This window comes from Lactuca virosa, chromosome 4 (assembly GCF_052849685.1).
Source record: "Lactuca virosa cultivar CGN04683 chromosome 4, Lactuca_virosa_CGN04683_v6, whole genome shotgun sequence".
NCBI lineage: Eukaryota > Viridiplantae > Streptophyta > Magnoliopsida > Asterales > Asteraceae > Lactuca > Lactuca virosa.
Genome location: NC_136429.1, coordinates 127,596,009 through 127,610,728, shown reverse-complemented (window position 1 = coordinate 127,610,728; position 14,720 = coordinate 127,596,009). Strand labels below are relative to the sequence as shown.

The following is a 14,720-nucleotide window of genomic DNA, read 5'->3' as shown; positions in this document are numbered from 1 at the left end:
GGAAAAGTGATTTAAACCTTGATTTGTACTTTGGAGCTGAAGGGGTAAAATGGAAAAAGTAATATTTCAGACTTTTTGCATGGATTATGGTTTTAGTTCGGCATGTGTTAAGCCAAAAGTAACTAGATAGAATTGTAAGGTTCGTCTATACTTTTTTGTGCATATAAAGAACGTCGAAAACAGAGTTGAAGCGAAAAAGTTATAATTGTTTGAAGTTGAATTGGAAATTGGGAATTTTGTCCTACGTTGAGAGTAGGAAAGTCCCTATGCTGAGTGTAGGTGTTGAATTCTGGACGCGAGTTTAATGACCTACGCTAAGCGTAGGTTATGTTACGTTGAGTGTAGTCGCTGCAAATCAAAACCCTAACCCTAAGGTTTTGAGCCATATTTAAGGGATCTAACTTCTTGGGATCATTATGACCAACCTCCATCACTTCATATCGTTACTTTGAAACCCTAACCACCAATTGCGAGTTTTGGAGTTTTTAGAGAGTTTTGTGTGCTCTTTGAAGGAAGAAAATGTTTGTAGAACCAAGTGGGAAGCTTCAAGGTGTGTAGATCTGGGATTTGCAAGCCAACATATATCTCTGGAGGTATAAAGCTTTCATCTTGATGCTTGTACATGTTAGATCCAGTATGGTTGTGAGTTTTATGCTTTTGTCCCCATAATCTTGGTCCTTGTGAGTATGAGTTACTCTAGACCATTTAAATGCCTCCTTCCGATATTTTTGAGGTTATAGAGTCATAATAATGAGATCTTGGGCACTCTCATCCATCAATGCATGAGTTCTTGAGCAAAATGTGACAATATAGACTTAGAGTTTGGTTTTGTGCTCTTCTTGGCCATGAAAAGGGATAAAGTCAAAGACTTTATCTATAAAGACATTAATTTAGATCAGATCTGGAAGTTTGAGGGTTTGGCTTGCTGTATTAGGAGCTTAATAGAAGTTTTTGGGAAATAGGGGCTCTACGCTGAGCGTAGCCTTCTGTACACTAAGCGTAGCTCTATGCTGAGTGTAAGTCAACTGAGGGTTGCCCGTTGACTTTTTGATCGATTTGACTTTTGGTCAAGCATGTTGGGACTTAGTGTAGGAATGGCAAAATGATATTTTGCCCCAAAAAGGTTTAGTTGTGAGCCTAGACCTTTTAAGAGTTGGTTATTACCTTAATTGTTAATTATGGTTTTATTGTGTATGTTTAGCAAGAGGAGACTTGTTATCATCGGTTCGAGTGTGTGGTTTATCTTGTCTTCAGGATTCAGGTGTTTCTTCTCACCATACTACCTAGGATGTTATTTGTCTTTATGATACTTGCATGGAAGACCAGGTGGTGGCCCCTAACATATGTATGAAAGACCAGGTGGTGGCTCCTAGCAATTGTATGCAAGACCAGGGTCTGGCCCCGACATATGTAGGATGCTAGTTTTCTTTGTGATGCTCGCATGGAAGACCAGGAGGTAACTCTTGTCACTTAGATGTAAAACCATGGTTGGCTCCTGACATGGCAAGGAAAGACCATGATTCGGCTCATGACTGATAGTGATTGTAAGACTATGGTTGATATATAACATTGCCTATCCTATGTATGGTATGCGGTATTTTGGGGAACTCACTAAGCTTTGTGCTTACGGTTTTTGGTTTAAACATTTTCAGGTACTTCCAGTTCAAAAGAAAGAAGGGCCCGACTTGAGTACACAACATCCCATGATGACTTTTTCCGCACTGATTGTTATTGTTTTATTCTGATGTTTAAAAGATACATTTTACCCTGATTGATTTTGGAACAAATAGTTGTATGGATTTGATGGTTTTAAACGGAATTTTTATCGGTATCTTTGGGACGTTACAAAAGCTATTTTAATAATAATATTTCTTTTTTTCAGAAAAGATAGTTGCTTGAATATTTAAAAATAATTTAATTTTAAATATAATGTTAAATATAAAAATGAAATCCAAATATCAAAATTTACACACAACTTACAAATAGATTACATTTAATTATTACAAAAAATATGTAAATAAATTGATTAATTATTGATAGTTAAAAATTGCTATAAATAAAAAAATAAATTTATTTTTATTTTTATTTGGAACTTACAGACATCGGCTATTGAAATCGGTGTTTTTATACATGTATATTTTTATCATATTATATGAAATAATTAAAATATGTTATAACAACTTAGGTGTTGTTTGTTTTTTGCCTGCAGATCTTCTTGGCCTCTTCTGTCCGCGCCTCGCAGGCTACGCGCAGACATTAGGCTTCGCATATTGTTTGTTTTTTTGAAGACTGCAGACCTAAAAAGATCTGCGCGTCCTCTTCTCGGTGCAGACGTGGATCAGAGTCTTCTAACATCTTCTAAGCTTAAAAATTCACATATATCTTTGTTTTTTGTTTTTTTAACTTAGATTTATTCCAACTTTATCTATGATAAACAATTTGGAAAAAAATTGTAATACTTCAAGAAAAAAGGTTTGACGACAAAAACATGACATTTGTGACAACTTTATAAATAAAAATTTAATTACAATAATGGTCGTTAGAACTGTTTATATAGATATAAAAAATTCTAATATTATCTTTTATTTTTTTGAGCCAAATTTTATAAAACATTATATAATGAAGTATCATTCATTTCTTGGGAAAAATATTTATAGCAAGTTTTTAATTGATTTAATTGAAAAGGTAAAATGGAAATTTTCATTTTAAAATCGAAGTTTATTTCCATCCATTTTATGTGTCAAATTCTTTGATCCTTGATTATAATGTTTATATATAACTTTGCAACCAAAACATGTTGGCTTTTATCAAATACATACATTAATTCGTATAATTTTATTTTCACTTTTATACAATAATACATAAAAGTGGATCTATATTTGTTAATCGGCTATAATAAAGTCATAAAATTATTGAAAAATCTTTTAATTTTTAAAAAAATCAGTTTATTTAGATTTTAGCAGCCCGCAGATGTTAAAAAACAATCAGTCTTCTTCTTTCAGACTGCAGACGTTTGGTCCACCTCTTCTACTGCAGAGCTCTGCAGATGTGGTCTGCAGACTACATACATTTTGCTTCAGAAAAACAAACAACACCTTAGTGTAAACAAGTATTAACTTATTTTTAATACCATATAGTATCAAAACTTAATTATATTATTATATTTTATGTAATATATTTGCTATAGTTTAAACAATTATTAACTTATTTTTAACATCATATACATATCAAAATTTAATTATATTATTATATTTTATGTAATATATTTACTATCCTTTAAATCAACATTTGCGCAAGCCAGAATTCTCCTAATATGCATAATGTAACAACTCCGGTCTCTTAGGCAACAAAACCATTTGGGCCAAAATTTGTTGTTGGATATGTTGGCAATGTTGCCATGAATCCAAAATCCATGAATCTCCAATAAAGAATAAGGAACCATGTTCACTCTAAACAATCTATTAACCTCAGGGCTCTTTAACCGGCAAAACTACCAAGTTAAAATCGCAAGAATGGATGCCATCGCCGCCGACGACCAAAATCTTGTTGTCAACCACTCCAGCGATAGCGCAAGCCACCTTTCTCCACCACCACAACCATTATCTAAAAACGCACAGAAGAAGCTATTAAAGCAACAGAGATTTGAAGCCAAAAAAGCAGAGAAAAAAGCCGCCATTAAAGAGGAGAAGAAACGACAGGGTGAGAGGAAACGGAAAGAATGGGAAGAAAAGCTCTCGAATTTATCAGAAGAAGAGAAATTGAAGATGATAGAGACAAGAAAAGGGATGAGGAAAGAGAGAATGGACCAGAGGACGGAGGAAAGAGAGAGCAAAGCCCTCAGGCTATCGGAGGCTAAGAAACACGGGCAGAACATCGTTATTGACCTTGAATTCTCCGATCTCATGGCTCCTAATGAGATTCATAGCCTCGTTAAACAGGTAATTCAAGTTTACCATTTCATATGGCTGTTTATAAATGTCATTCTCTCACTAAAGTTGCTAATTTGCATCTCCTATTGTTGTTGGTTTTGGTAGCAATTATCTTGAACTAAAACTTTCTTGTGTGGATGACTTATTGACATTTAAATACAGATAATGTATTGCTATGCTGTGAATGGAAGAAGTGTAATCCCATCTCATCTCTGGTTGACTGGGTACGAGGGCGAAATTGGAAATCAATTACAAAAGATCCCGGGATTTGATAAATGGATAATTGAGAAAGATAATGGTCCATATATCAATACATTTGAAACTCAAAAGGAGCATTTGGTGTATCTAACAGCAGATTCTGAAGCTATGCTCGATGAATTAGATCCAAAGAAAATCTATATTGTAGGTGGGCTTGTTGATAGAAATAGATGGAAAGGGATAACCATGAAGAAAGCTTTAGATCAAGGAATTCAAACAGCAAAACTCCCCATTGGCAACTACCTCAAGATGTCTGGTTCTCAGGTATATTGATGATTTTGGTTTGTAGAATGTTTTTTATAATGGAATTTCCATTTAATTAAAACTATTCGTTACCCTAGAATTGGCAAATTGGATTTGGTCTAATAAATTGTTTGTGTCTCTAAATCTAGGTCCTTACAGTAAATCAAGTGATGGAAATACTTCTCAAATACTTGGAAACTAAAGACTGGAAAGCTTCATTCTTCCATGTGATTCCTCAAAGGAAAAGATGTGAAACTGAAGCACAAGGGTCCCACGAAGAAGAAGCTGAAGAGGAAGAGGAAGAGAAATTTGATCAAGAGATTAAAAGGCAATGCATTGAAACATAGGTAGCTTTTCGCTTTAGGGGGTAGCGTTCTATTGTAACTTATTAATACTTTTGTTGTTTTCATATTTTGATTTTGTGTTCGAAGTTACAAATTGGTTTTGAAGCCTTCTATTGCAGATATTTACCTAAATTTGGGGTAATAAACAGCTAGATGAACTAATAATGCATTTGTAAAAGCGAATGTTAACCCATAATTCGATAAAACATTTAAACCTTAAATCTGGAGATTATGTTTCAACATATAGTGCCCATTATAGGTTATATTTCATTTTATTTGCTTTCAGATCCATTCTATAATACCAAACAGACAATTAAAAATCTTATAAAGGAAAGCAGATTACCACTACTTAATGAGCATGTTAACCGTTTTACATGCCTTTCCAAAGTGACCCAATGTAATTTTGTTTCACCATGAACAAAAAAAGAAAAAAAGAAAAAGAAAAAAAGAAGCAACAACAAACCACATGCATCATAATCTCATCATCACCACCATTTCTCACTCTTTACACTGAGCATACGGTTCAAAACCTGCAACAGTAGCTGCTCCAGAAGGCCCACCACTTGATGGGTCCTTTAAGAACCCACCAATGCTAGCAGGACCAAAGAACCCATTATGATGATGACCCATATGAAACCCATGCACAAAAGGACCCATCCCATATGGACCCGGGTCAGCGGTTCGTTTAATCAGTGGGTCACCCCTTATGGACCCACGTTCACCACCATCAAACTCACGGTAGCGGTGGAGATACACAGTCAGTGGCTCGATGTAATCATCAAACCCTAATTTGCTCATGGCCCACAAGACATCTTCAGCTGTGATGGTCTTTCTTTGCTCACGTTGGCATCGGTCATTGGCTTCACCAGTGACAAAGCTTATGTATTCGGATACGCATTCTTGGATTGTTTCTTTTGCATCATCGGAGATTTTGGCGTGTGGTGGGAGGATTTTTCGCATGATTCGGATCACGTTTGCTATTGGCATGAAGCGGTCTTGTTCTCGGACTGTGCATTCGTTGTCATCTGTGGATGTGTTGTTGGTGGTGTTGGAGATTTCGGGGAGCTTGAGCTTCATGTCCGGTTGTTGCATCCCTGTAGAGTAGGTAGTGTGACAAGTTTACAGATTAGACAGGAGGTGAGAATTCATAAGAGAACGTGAACATGTCTGATTAAACAAAACAGGTGGTGAGAATCCATAAGAGATACATCGGATTAGACAGAATAGACGGGAGGTGAGAATCAATATATTGTAGAGGCCAAGTCAACTTCATCTTTGTTAAGATGGAGACATAATTTACCTTCATATTTTGGTTGCAACGGGTGAATATAACCTTCTCATCATTTGTAAGTAATATAACAAATGTGATAAATCAATTAAAGATAATGATGGTTGATGGGTTCGATGGGTTTCTATGAGAAGCAAGAAATTTAGAATAATGTAAAAGGAAACATGGAAAAAAATATATGTAAGTGAAAATACAAAAAAACGTACACAACCTATTATCCAGCTATATTCGAAACAAAACCCATATATTATTTTGTTGTTTACAGAAAAACACACATTATTTTTACCTATTGATTTTATCTATATTTTCGGAAAAAACCTATTAATCGGTTAAGTCGACAATTGTGGATGATGACATGGGTGGTCCATGTCATCATCTGACATTTATCACGTATCTAGAAGAAAAACTTAGTAGAAATATAATGTGACTGATGACATGTTCGATAATCGAGTTATACATTTCGATATGTTATAAGAGTCCAAAGGATGTCATGGACCATCCATGTCATCAGTCACATTACTACCACGTCACTTATATCAAACTGATTAATAGTTTTTTTTTTTTTTTTTTTTACCAAAAATGGATAAAATCAACTAGTAAACGATAATGTCTTTTTTTGAACAAGAAAATAATATAAAAATCAAGATGGTATTGAAGAAACCAAAAAAAGTTTGGAGACCATATCATGAAAACGGGCTATAGCTAGGCAGTGACATTTTTTTTTATTTATTTATATTATTTATTTATTTATTTAAGAAAAGAGCTGGCAATGTGCTTTGGTAAATACACCAACAGATCGAGTATAAGTGAATTTACAAAGTGTTGTGTTCAATAAGGTGAAAACTATCTATAAATACAAAACTAGCTATAATTTTATTGACATCCGTCGTCAAATTCAAGATTTGAAGAAACTAAATTGAGTTTAGATACCATATCATTAATGAAATGTCCCTGAGATGTAAACTTATAAAGTATTATGTTTTTTGAAGTGAACATACTTACATTTTAGAGGAGGGAAATTAACATTCTTTCCAATACTTGATTAAAACATCAAATAATAGATTACTATCATTTGGTCAATTGTTAAAAGTCGAGAAATTTCGAAATGTTACAATGTAAAATCATATTAAATTATTAATACCAAGTCCTCTCTTACAGATTAAAAATAAGCATGGATTAAAATGGAGAAAAGCAAAAGGAGGTTGAAAGTTGAAAGTGGAAGGAGGCAAAGTGTGCAAATGTGACAGATTCGTGGTGTCAATATGAAAGACAGATAATCTTGCATGCATGCCACTTGTTCTACACTATTTGTCTTCTGCAATTAGCACATTTCACAGACTCAAGAAGTAACGAAGAACAGATCAAACAGACTTAATTCCATGGCCGATGAACAACAATACTTGCTCATAACACCTTAAAAACTTCAAACACACCCATCACCAATCCATATTATATATTATCTCTCATTAACACGATCCCCCAATTTATTTCTCGTTTGAAAAGTTCATTTTGTTTACTCGAAACAAAATGTTAATCCAGGGTATCTTAGTTGTCTGTGAAGTAATAAAGAATGTAGACGAATCTCTGAAAGATGTCGACATTTGTATATTAATTAATCGTTCACTTTACTCACAAAACTATGAATCGAATTATTGTCTGTAAGTTGAAGCACAACACTGAGGAATTAACGATACTTGACAAGATTGAAAGAACACATTTTGCATGCAGAAGTTAAATCAAAAACCCAATTCAAGATTTCTTGAAATGAATAAAGAAAAGACATAAGCAGGCCAATGCAGTTACAGGAAAAGAAAGATCCCCAGTAAAGTAGCAGAAACATTATATATTTATAAATATATTTATAGAGTAAATATAGTACCAGATGTAGGGTGGATGGGGAGCCTGTGGTAGCCATGGAAACCTCCTCCACGTTCCATCTCCTTTCTCTCTCTAGAAAGCTCTCTTTCTCTCTCTAGAATTTGAAAAAAAATAGAAGCGTTGATAACAGATAGAAAAGAGAGAGAGAGAGAGAAAGAAGAGAGAGAGAGAGTGCATGTTTTCTTAGGCAAATGTAGATGGTGGGGTGGTGGGAAAGATGAAGACACGTGGCATGGAGGCGCGGTGAACAAGAACAGTGTATTCGCCGGAGCCACCCCTTCGCATTCACTGCGCATTTGACCGCCACCCTCTTTGGCTAATGCATGGCCACACCTACCCTTTTTGGATTTATATGCTCCACTCCTCTGTCGTTTTACATATCCAAAAATCTCATTTTTCCAATATCAATATATATTCCATCTATGCATGCATTACTTTTACTCTTCTTTTCATAAAAACAAGTAAGAATTAGCAATGTGCTTGCGAATTGAGAGATTAACCATTACATTACATTATCATATCTTGATATTACAACAATCCATCTTAGAGAAAAACAATATTGATACATTATATTAATAATGGATCAAAGCGTTTAATTAAAATCACCAAACAAACACCACAAGATACAACGAATAAATTAGAATCAAAAGAGGAAGAAGGGAAAACAACAACAAAGGTAACAACGACGATGATGAATCATCATTGTGTTGCATATAATGAGGAAAGAACAACCCCGATGATAAAACAAGAAAAAACATCAACATTACTGCAACTTTTCTCTCATTCATCCGATTCCTTCCTTCTTTTTCCTTTCTTTCAATAACTTCATCCATTCTTGTTCCTACCATGGTGGTATCAACAGCCGCCGGAGATTAGGTGAGATGGTGGTGTTGGTGGCGTCGGGTGGTGGTTGGGTGAGTGTAACCAAGGAGAAAATAAAGAGAGAGAAGTTAAAATGTGGGTCAGTTGAAAAACTTTAAATTTACCATTACGTTATAATGTATGAGCATTAAATTGCATAAAAGTCAAAGGTCACCAAACTGCATTGTACATTGTATACCATTAATACCATCTTTTTTGCCATTAAAACAATATTTAAACCAACATCTCATACACTACTAGTATATATATAAAGTCTTTTTAACTTAATTTTAAGTCTACAAAACTTGATACACCAATAACAACAATGTAATACATATATGAAAATCTTCTTCTCGACTTCTCATACAACACCCCTAGTGCAACTCCTTCATGGTTTGATTTTGATCTTCTTCATGAGAATTCCCTGAAATAAATCCAGTTTTATACAACATTTCCAACTCATTAAAATACGTGCACACTTGACTCTTTCCACTACTCTCCTTTCGATTCTCCATTGTTCTTCTATAATACTTGTTAATATTATCCCACTTCTCTTTGCATTTTTTTGGAGTCCGATTATACCCCATACCAGATAATCCGGCAGCCACCTCCTCCCAGACACCACCTCTGGGGCATTTTCCGGTGAACTTCTGATTCAAAGCAGCTCGAACTGTTATCAGTGCTTGTACTTCAGATTTTGGCCATCTTTTCATATTTGAATCACATTGATCATGTTCTTCAAGATTACTACTACTGATTGGATCATGACATATGAGTTCTACATCATTATTATTATTACCTGGATTATCAGATTTACAAGTTTCTTCATTTTGATTTTCTTGGGTTGCATCAAGATTAGGGTTTGGGATTTCGATGGTTTGGCCTAATGAGTTTTGAATGAAGGTGATGAGAGCTAGGCTGCGAGATATTTCTTGTTTTCTGGCTTGTTCTTCCCGTTTTGCCCTTTCGAGTTCTTGTTTTTTCCATGTTTCTTCTCGTTTGATTCTTTCGGTTTCTTTCTGTTCTAGAATCTCCATCAGTTGTTTGTGCATTTCTTCTTGCTTTGCTATTACTGTTTTCATCATGGATTCGATGAATGACTCGAGTTTTTTCCTGGATTTTCTCTTCCTTTTCTTCTTGTTTACGGGTTCCTCAATGGGTTCTTGAAGTTTGCTGCTTTCATCTGATGAACTGAAACAAGAGAATGGAGTTGATGAATTGGTAATACTCAAAGAATCCAACATGTTTTTGGTTCATAAAGTTCTAAACTTGATGAACAGGAAAAAACTCTGAGACAATCATGAACAGAAGACATAATTTACTATTACCAGTTGTGTGATTGTTGATACTAACATATAAGCAGAAGAAATACATGAATCTACATTTATTCTACAATAAAAAAAAGTTCGATGCAATTCCCATTCAGATATAATATAATAAACCAAAAACTACAACACAAATTCAGCATAGCAAGATTATAAGGGAAACTTGTAACAATCCCAAGCTTGATAACCATTGGATCAATTCCACATTGATTCAACAATTTCCAATTCTATATGAGAGAAAAATCAAAACTTTCTTTTGGACAAAGAAGGAATTTCAAGAATCCCCTGTCTCAAAACCCCCTCTGACTAAGAAAAGAAATTCATGGCATATAATGCTTGCATAGTGAAAAACTCAAAGACCTTGCAAGTGCCAACATCTTCCATGTCAAGATCAATCATGAGAACTAAAAGAAAACATCTCGAGAAATAAGAATTTCCTCTGTAACATTATCCAGAGCATACTTTCTTTTCCTCATCTTTCATTGATCTCACTTTTAGAATACTTGATGTTAATGGAGTTGGATACATGTTTATTCGAATTCGAGTTTGAATTAATCAACCATTTGATGAATCTGTCTTCAACTAACTGAAGAAATGTCGAACATACTCCAGTCAAAACCCTATGTTATGTCTACGAAGAATATTTAAGGCACATAGTGGTAAACGGGAACACTTTAGTAAAGCTCAAACAGGGTAAAACCTAAAAATGAAATCGTGTACATGACTTAAAAGATAAGAAAATATCAACAAAAAAGTTACCTTAATGCAGCCTCAGTTTGACATTCTTTAGATGACAAACCTAAAGTAGAAGGCTTTGGGGGAATAAAACTACCATCGCCCATTTCTGTATTATAGAACTCAGCCTCCGGCTGCCAGCTAACCGGCTTTGTATCAAGAGGATCATCTGAAGCACAACAGTCAGTAAAACTGCGCCCATTGCATCTTATTGGACGGAGCTTTTGTGGCGGCTGCGGAGGAAGAAAATGGTGGTGGTCGATTGAGATTTTATGCTGATCGGTGAAGGCATCAGTTGTGGGTAGAGTGAAAGGAGATAAGTGTGTATCTGGGAAGAGGACGCCGTCGCTTGGCAGCCCATGGTCGCCGGTAAACACTTCCATTTGCCCCGTGGGGGTGAAAAGGTAAAGCGGCTGCGGACTGGATTGGTGGTGACTTTTTGTGTGGGTAAAAATCGAAGTTAAATTTTGTGTAAAGAGGCAATATAACCCCCTTTATTTTTCTTGTAATGTGCATAACTGACCCTGATATGAAAACGACCACAATAAGGTTAAACAATTATTCTTCAATTCGTGAAAAGTTTTCCCGACCTTTATATAATCCAATTGCAAAATCATTCACATCATGGTAAAATGGGTAAAGACTTTGCCTTGCAACCAGTGGTGAACAATTTTATCTAGTGGGGCACTAATGATCATTATGTGATGGAATCAGATTGATATTTTTAGCTTAGTGGTATAAGTGTTGTATTTTTTCTTGAAGTTAAGGATTCAAGTATCCAGGACATTTGAAATTAGAAGTAGTTTAGGAATATGTTAGATTTATCGTTCAAAAAAAAATCTTGTCAAAATCATTAATTTCTCGAAATATGGATGGTTAACCCTTTGATGGAGTCGAAGAGAATGAAAGGGACAAACTGTAGTCTACAAATAACCAGAGAAGCTGTCCAAACAGACTTTGTATATGAGGTAAGGGTGCAAAATCATCGAAACCGAACCAAAAACTGAAGAAAAAAAACCCAAAAAACCGAAAATCAACGGTTTGGTTTTTGCTATTTATAAAAAATGATTTTTTTTCGGTTCGGTTTTTTTTTAAATATAAAAATGAACCGAACCGAACTACCAATATATATATATATATATATATATATATATATATATATATATATATATATATATATATATATATATGTTTTAGTTTATTCCGAGATGGATTTGATTGTGATGTTTTTCGTGAAAATATTCTTGTAATGTTCTTCAAAAAATTTCGGCGATTTTTTTTTAATCAAACATCCCTTCAACTTCATGCATTAAAGTATTTATAATTTCCAAATTATTTTTATATTATATTTGAATAAAATATTCATAAGCACATTAATTACATGTATATAAATTGAACGTATATTATGTAGTACTTAAATAAAACCGTCTTATTTTTTTTAGATTATAACTAAAGCAATAAAGAAATATTATGTAGTACTTAAATAAAACCGTCTTATTTTTTTTAGATTATAACTGAAGCAATAAAGAAAGAAAGTATAAGAAAAGTACACAGCTTGCAAGGTTGACTAGTTATATATTAATGATTTATTACTCATTCATGTTTTGTCATAAATTAAAAGGTTTTCGAATAGCTTATAAACATGTAGGTGGAGTATCTGTTGATGCCCACAAAAAGTTGTATTTATGTTATTTGTTAACGGAAAAAACCGAAAACCAAAATAAAAAATCGAAAAACCGATAGAAAACCGAAAAACTGAAACAGCAAAAAAACTAACGGTTTGGTTTCTCTAAAATAAAAACTGAAACTGTCGGTTGAGTTTCGATTTTAGTAAAAAATTGAACCAGAACGAACCATGTTTGCCCTTAATATAAGGCTAAGGATAAAAAAAGATCTTTTGAAAAAAATCTCTTTGTTTATATTAAAATAAAGACAAAATTGCAAAATCGATCCTTATGTTTAGCTTAAAATTGTCACTTTGGTCCAAAATTTTTTGGACTAGCAACACTGGTCCAAAACTTTAATTTGTTGCGAGTTGGTCCATTTTCTTTTGAACATTTTTATAATGACGGTTTTGCCCTTATTTTTTATGATAATAAATCATAATTAATAAACTTACAAAACCAATTGTTATCCAACAACACAACATAAACATTTATAAGGCATTGTAATAGAGTCGGTATCTATATATTCATCTAAGGATATATCTTTCATTACAATAGTTATATGGCAGGTAGGTTTTTGTATCGCTTTTTACCCTTAGTTACCTATCTCATCGATCCTCACATACTGATCCTATAACAATGATCTTCTAAGATCTATCTTGAAGGATTAATGTAAGAAACGAATTGATTATACTGCTTTGGGGATTCGTTGGCAACATGCGTTAGTAAAAAAAGCAACAATGGGTGGGGGTGGGGGTGGGGGTGGGGGGTAGAGTGCATCAAATGAACATATAATTTTTTTTCTCTAGATCAATATAATTCATTAACACTTACATACTATAAGTTTGCTAGCGTTTCCACAAGACAGTTAGTCTGTGGTTGTCATCTCACTCCGAAAGACGACCATGCATCTAACGACTGCCTAAAACAGACAAACCATTTATGGTTGTCTAAAAAGGAGGGGGATACTATTGTAGTACTCTTGTATGTAACCTGTACCCTACCAGACATCAGTATCATCGAACAAAGTTCTACTCTCTGTTCTCATCTCACACATACCCTTAATATGATGTTTACCAATATCCAAACTTAATTGAACTAAACATCCCTTTTAGGTCTTAGTGTATAACTAGACAACATTACAATAGTCCTAGTCAACCTCCAACATAAATTTTCTACATATGTAATATCTTTACAATACATGGTATAACTAATAACAGTTTTAACTTAACTCGAACTAAGCATCATTTATAAGTCTTATTTCATCACTAGCAAGACTATAATGCTTTTTGTCTACTTCAAAAACCGTTTTCCTATTTATATCATATTATCGCAAAACAGTATATGACTATACTTTTATCCAACTTAATTGGAGCTAAACATCCTCCATACGTCTTAGTTTAAAACTAGAGTAGACTACAATCCATATAATCGACTTCCAATACCAACCCTGTTTAGACAACACTAACATAATCTAGTGTATATATTTAACAAAGAGTATCAAGCATTTAATATACATTAATTTTTATTTCTTGAGCTTTCAACAGAAACTCAACATCTTCTTTACTCACAAAAGACGTTGTAAAAGCAGAAGATTCATTCAAGAACCGAAGTATTTTGTTCAGATTTGAATTAAGAATATTGTATTTCTTCCCTGACATTATTGCATGATCTTCAACATCTTTTTCTTCACGATCAAATTCCAATTCAACAAACTCAATATGTTCATTTTCTTCATTATTCATAATATTCTGATCAGTGGATTGAGAAAAGAACAACGTAGTAATGGGTTGTTGAAAAATATTATCAAAACTAGGAGAGTTAAGAGGAACTGTTGTAGGTGAAATGATAGAAGTTGGTTATGGTGAAGAAGGTGGTGGTAAAACACTTGAGGAAACTGGAGCAACAGTCAAAGGATTCTCACCCATGTTAACATTTGAGTCCATATTAGATAAGTTCTTAAGGATGTGCGAAGACCTATCCTCCTCCGTATTGGACTTGGAAATAGAACCTTTAGGTGGCAATTGAAGGATTATACCCCCCATTTCATTAAACATCAGAAGTACCTGTTCAGACGTAGGAACTTCAAACGGACCCTCGGATGGAAATTGAAGGATCTGTGCAAACTGCTTCTTCAATAATCGTTTGTTGCCTTTTGATTCCATCTAAAATGTGACAACTTCACTCGTATTGTT

The 14,720-nt window shown here is 34.0% G+C and overlaps 3 protein-coding genes across 3 annotated transcripts; 1 reads left to right on the top strand and 2 right to left on the bottom strand.

Moving 5' to 3' along the window:
- The first annotated feature begins 3,355 nt into the window (after positions 1-3,355).
- Positions 3,356-4,885, top strand: LOC145107346 (tRNA (guanine(9)-N1)-methyltransferase-like protein). The gene is made up of 3 exons (XM_079044215.1): positions 3,356-3,938; positions 4,092-4,451; positions 4,580-4,885. The coding sequence occupies exons 1-3, from the start codon at positions 3,441-3,443 to the stop codon at positions 4,775-4,777; spliced, it is 1,056 nt and encodes a 351-aa protein (XP_078900341.1). The 5' UTR covers positions 3,356-3,440; the 3' UTR covers positions 4,778-4,885.
- A 387-nt stretch (positions 4,886-5,272) lies between these two features.
- On the bottom strand, positions 5,273-7,999 carry NF-YB6 (nuclear factor Y, subunit B6). The gene is made up of 2 exons (XM_079044216.1): positions 7,942-7,999; positions 5,273-5,868 (listed from the first exon to the last, which is right to left on the bottom strand). Exons 1-2 carry the CDS (start codon positions 7,997-7,999, stop codon positions 5,273-5,275), a joined length of 654 nt encoding a protein of 217 aa, XP_078900342.1.
- A 1,035-nt stretch (positions 8,000-9,034) lies between these two features.
- LOC145107345 (Homeodomain-like superfamily protein) lies at positions 9,035-11,313 on the bottom strand. Its single transcript, XM_079044214.1, has 2 exons — positions 10,886-11,313; positions 9,035-9,992 (listed from the first exon to the last, which is right to left on the bottom strand). The coding sequence occupies exons 1-2, from the start codon at positions 11,242-11,244 to the stop codon at positions 9,176-9,178; spliced, it is 1,176 nt and encodes a 391-aa protein (XP_078900340.1). The 5' UTR covers positions 11,245-11,313; the 3' UTR covers positions 9,035-9,175.
- Between the last annotated feature and the right edge of the window lie 3,407 nt (positions 11,314-14,720).

Coding starts and splice junctions, on each gene's coding strand:
- LOC145107346 (XM_079044215.1), top strand. CDS start 3,441: ATGTTCACTCTAAACAATCTATTAACCTCAGGGCTCTTTAACCGGCAA. Junction 3,939..4,091: donor TTCATAGCCTCGTTAAACAG/GTAATTCAAGTT, acceptor ATTTAAATACAG/ATAATGTATTGCTATGCTGT. Junction 4,452..4,579: donor TCAAGATGTCTGGTTCTCAG/GTATATTGATGA, acceptor CTCTAAATCTAG/GTCCTTACAGTAAATCAAGT.
- NF-YB6 (XM_079044216.1), bottom strand. CDS start 7,999: ATGGAACGTGGAGGAGGTTTCCATGGCTACCACAGGCTCCCCATCCAC. Junction 5,869..7,941: donor CCCCATCCACCCTACATCTG/GTACTATATTTA, acceptor CCTACTCTACAG/GGATGCAACAACCGGACATG.
- LOC145107345 (XM_079044214.1), bottom strand. CDS start 11,244: ATGGAAGTGTTTACCGGCGACCATGGGCTGCCAAGCGACGGCGTCCTC. Junction 9,993..10,885: donor CAAACTGAGGCTGCATTAAG/GTAACTTTTTTG, acceptor CTCTTGTTTCAG/TTCATCAGATGAAAGCAGCA.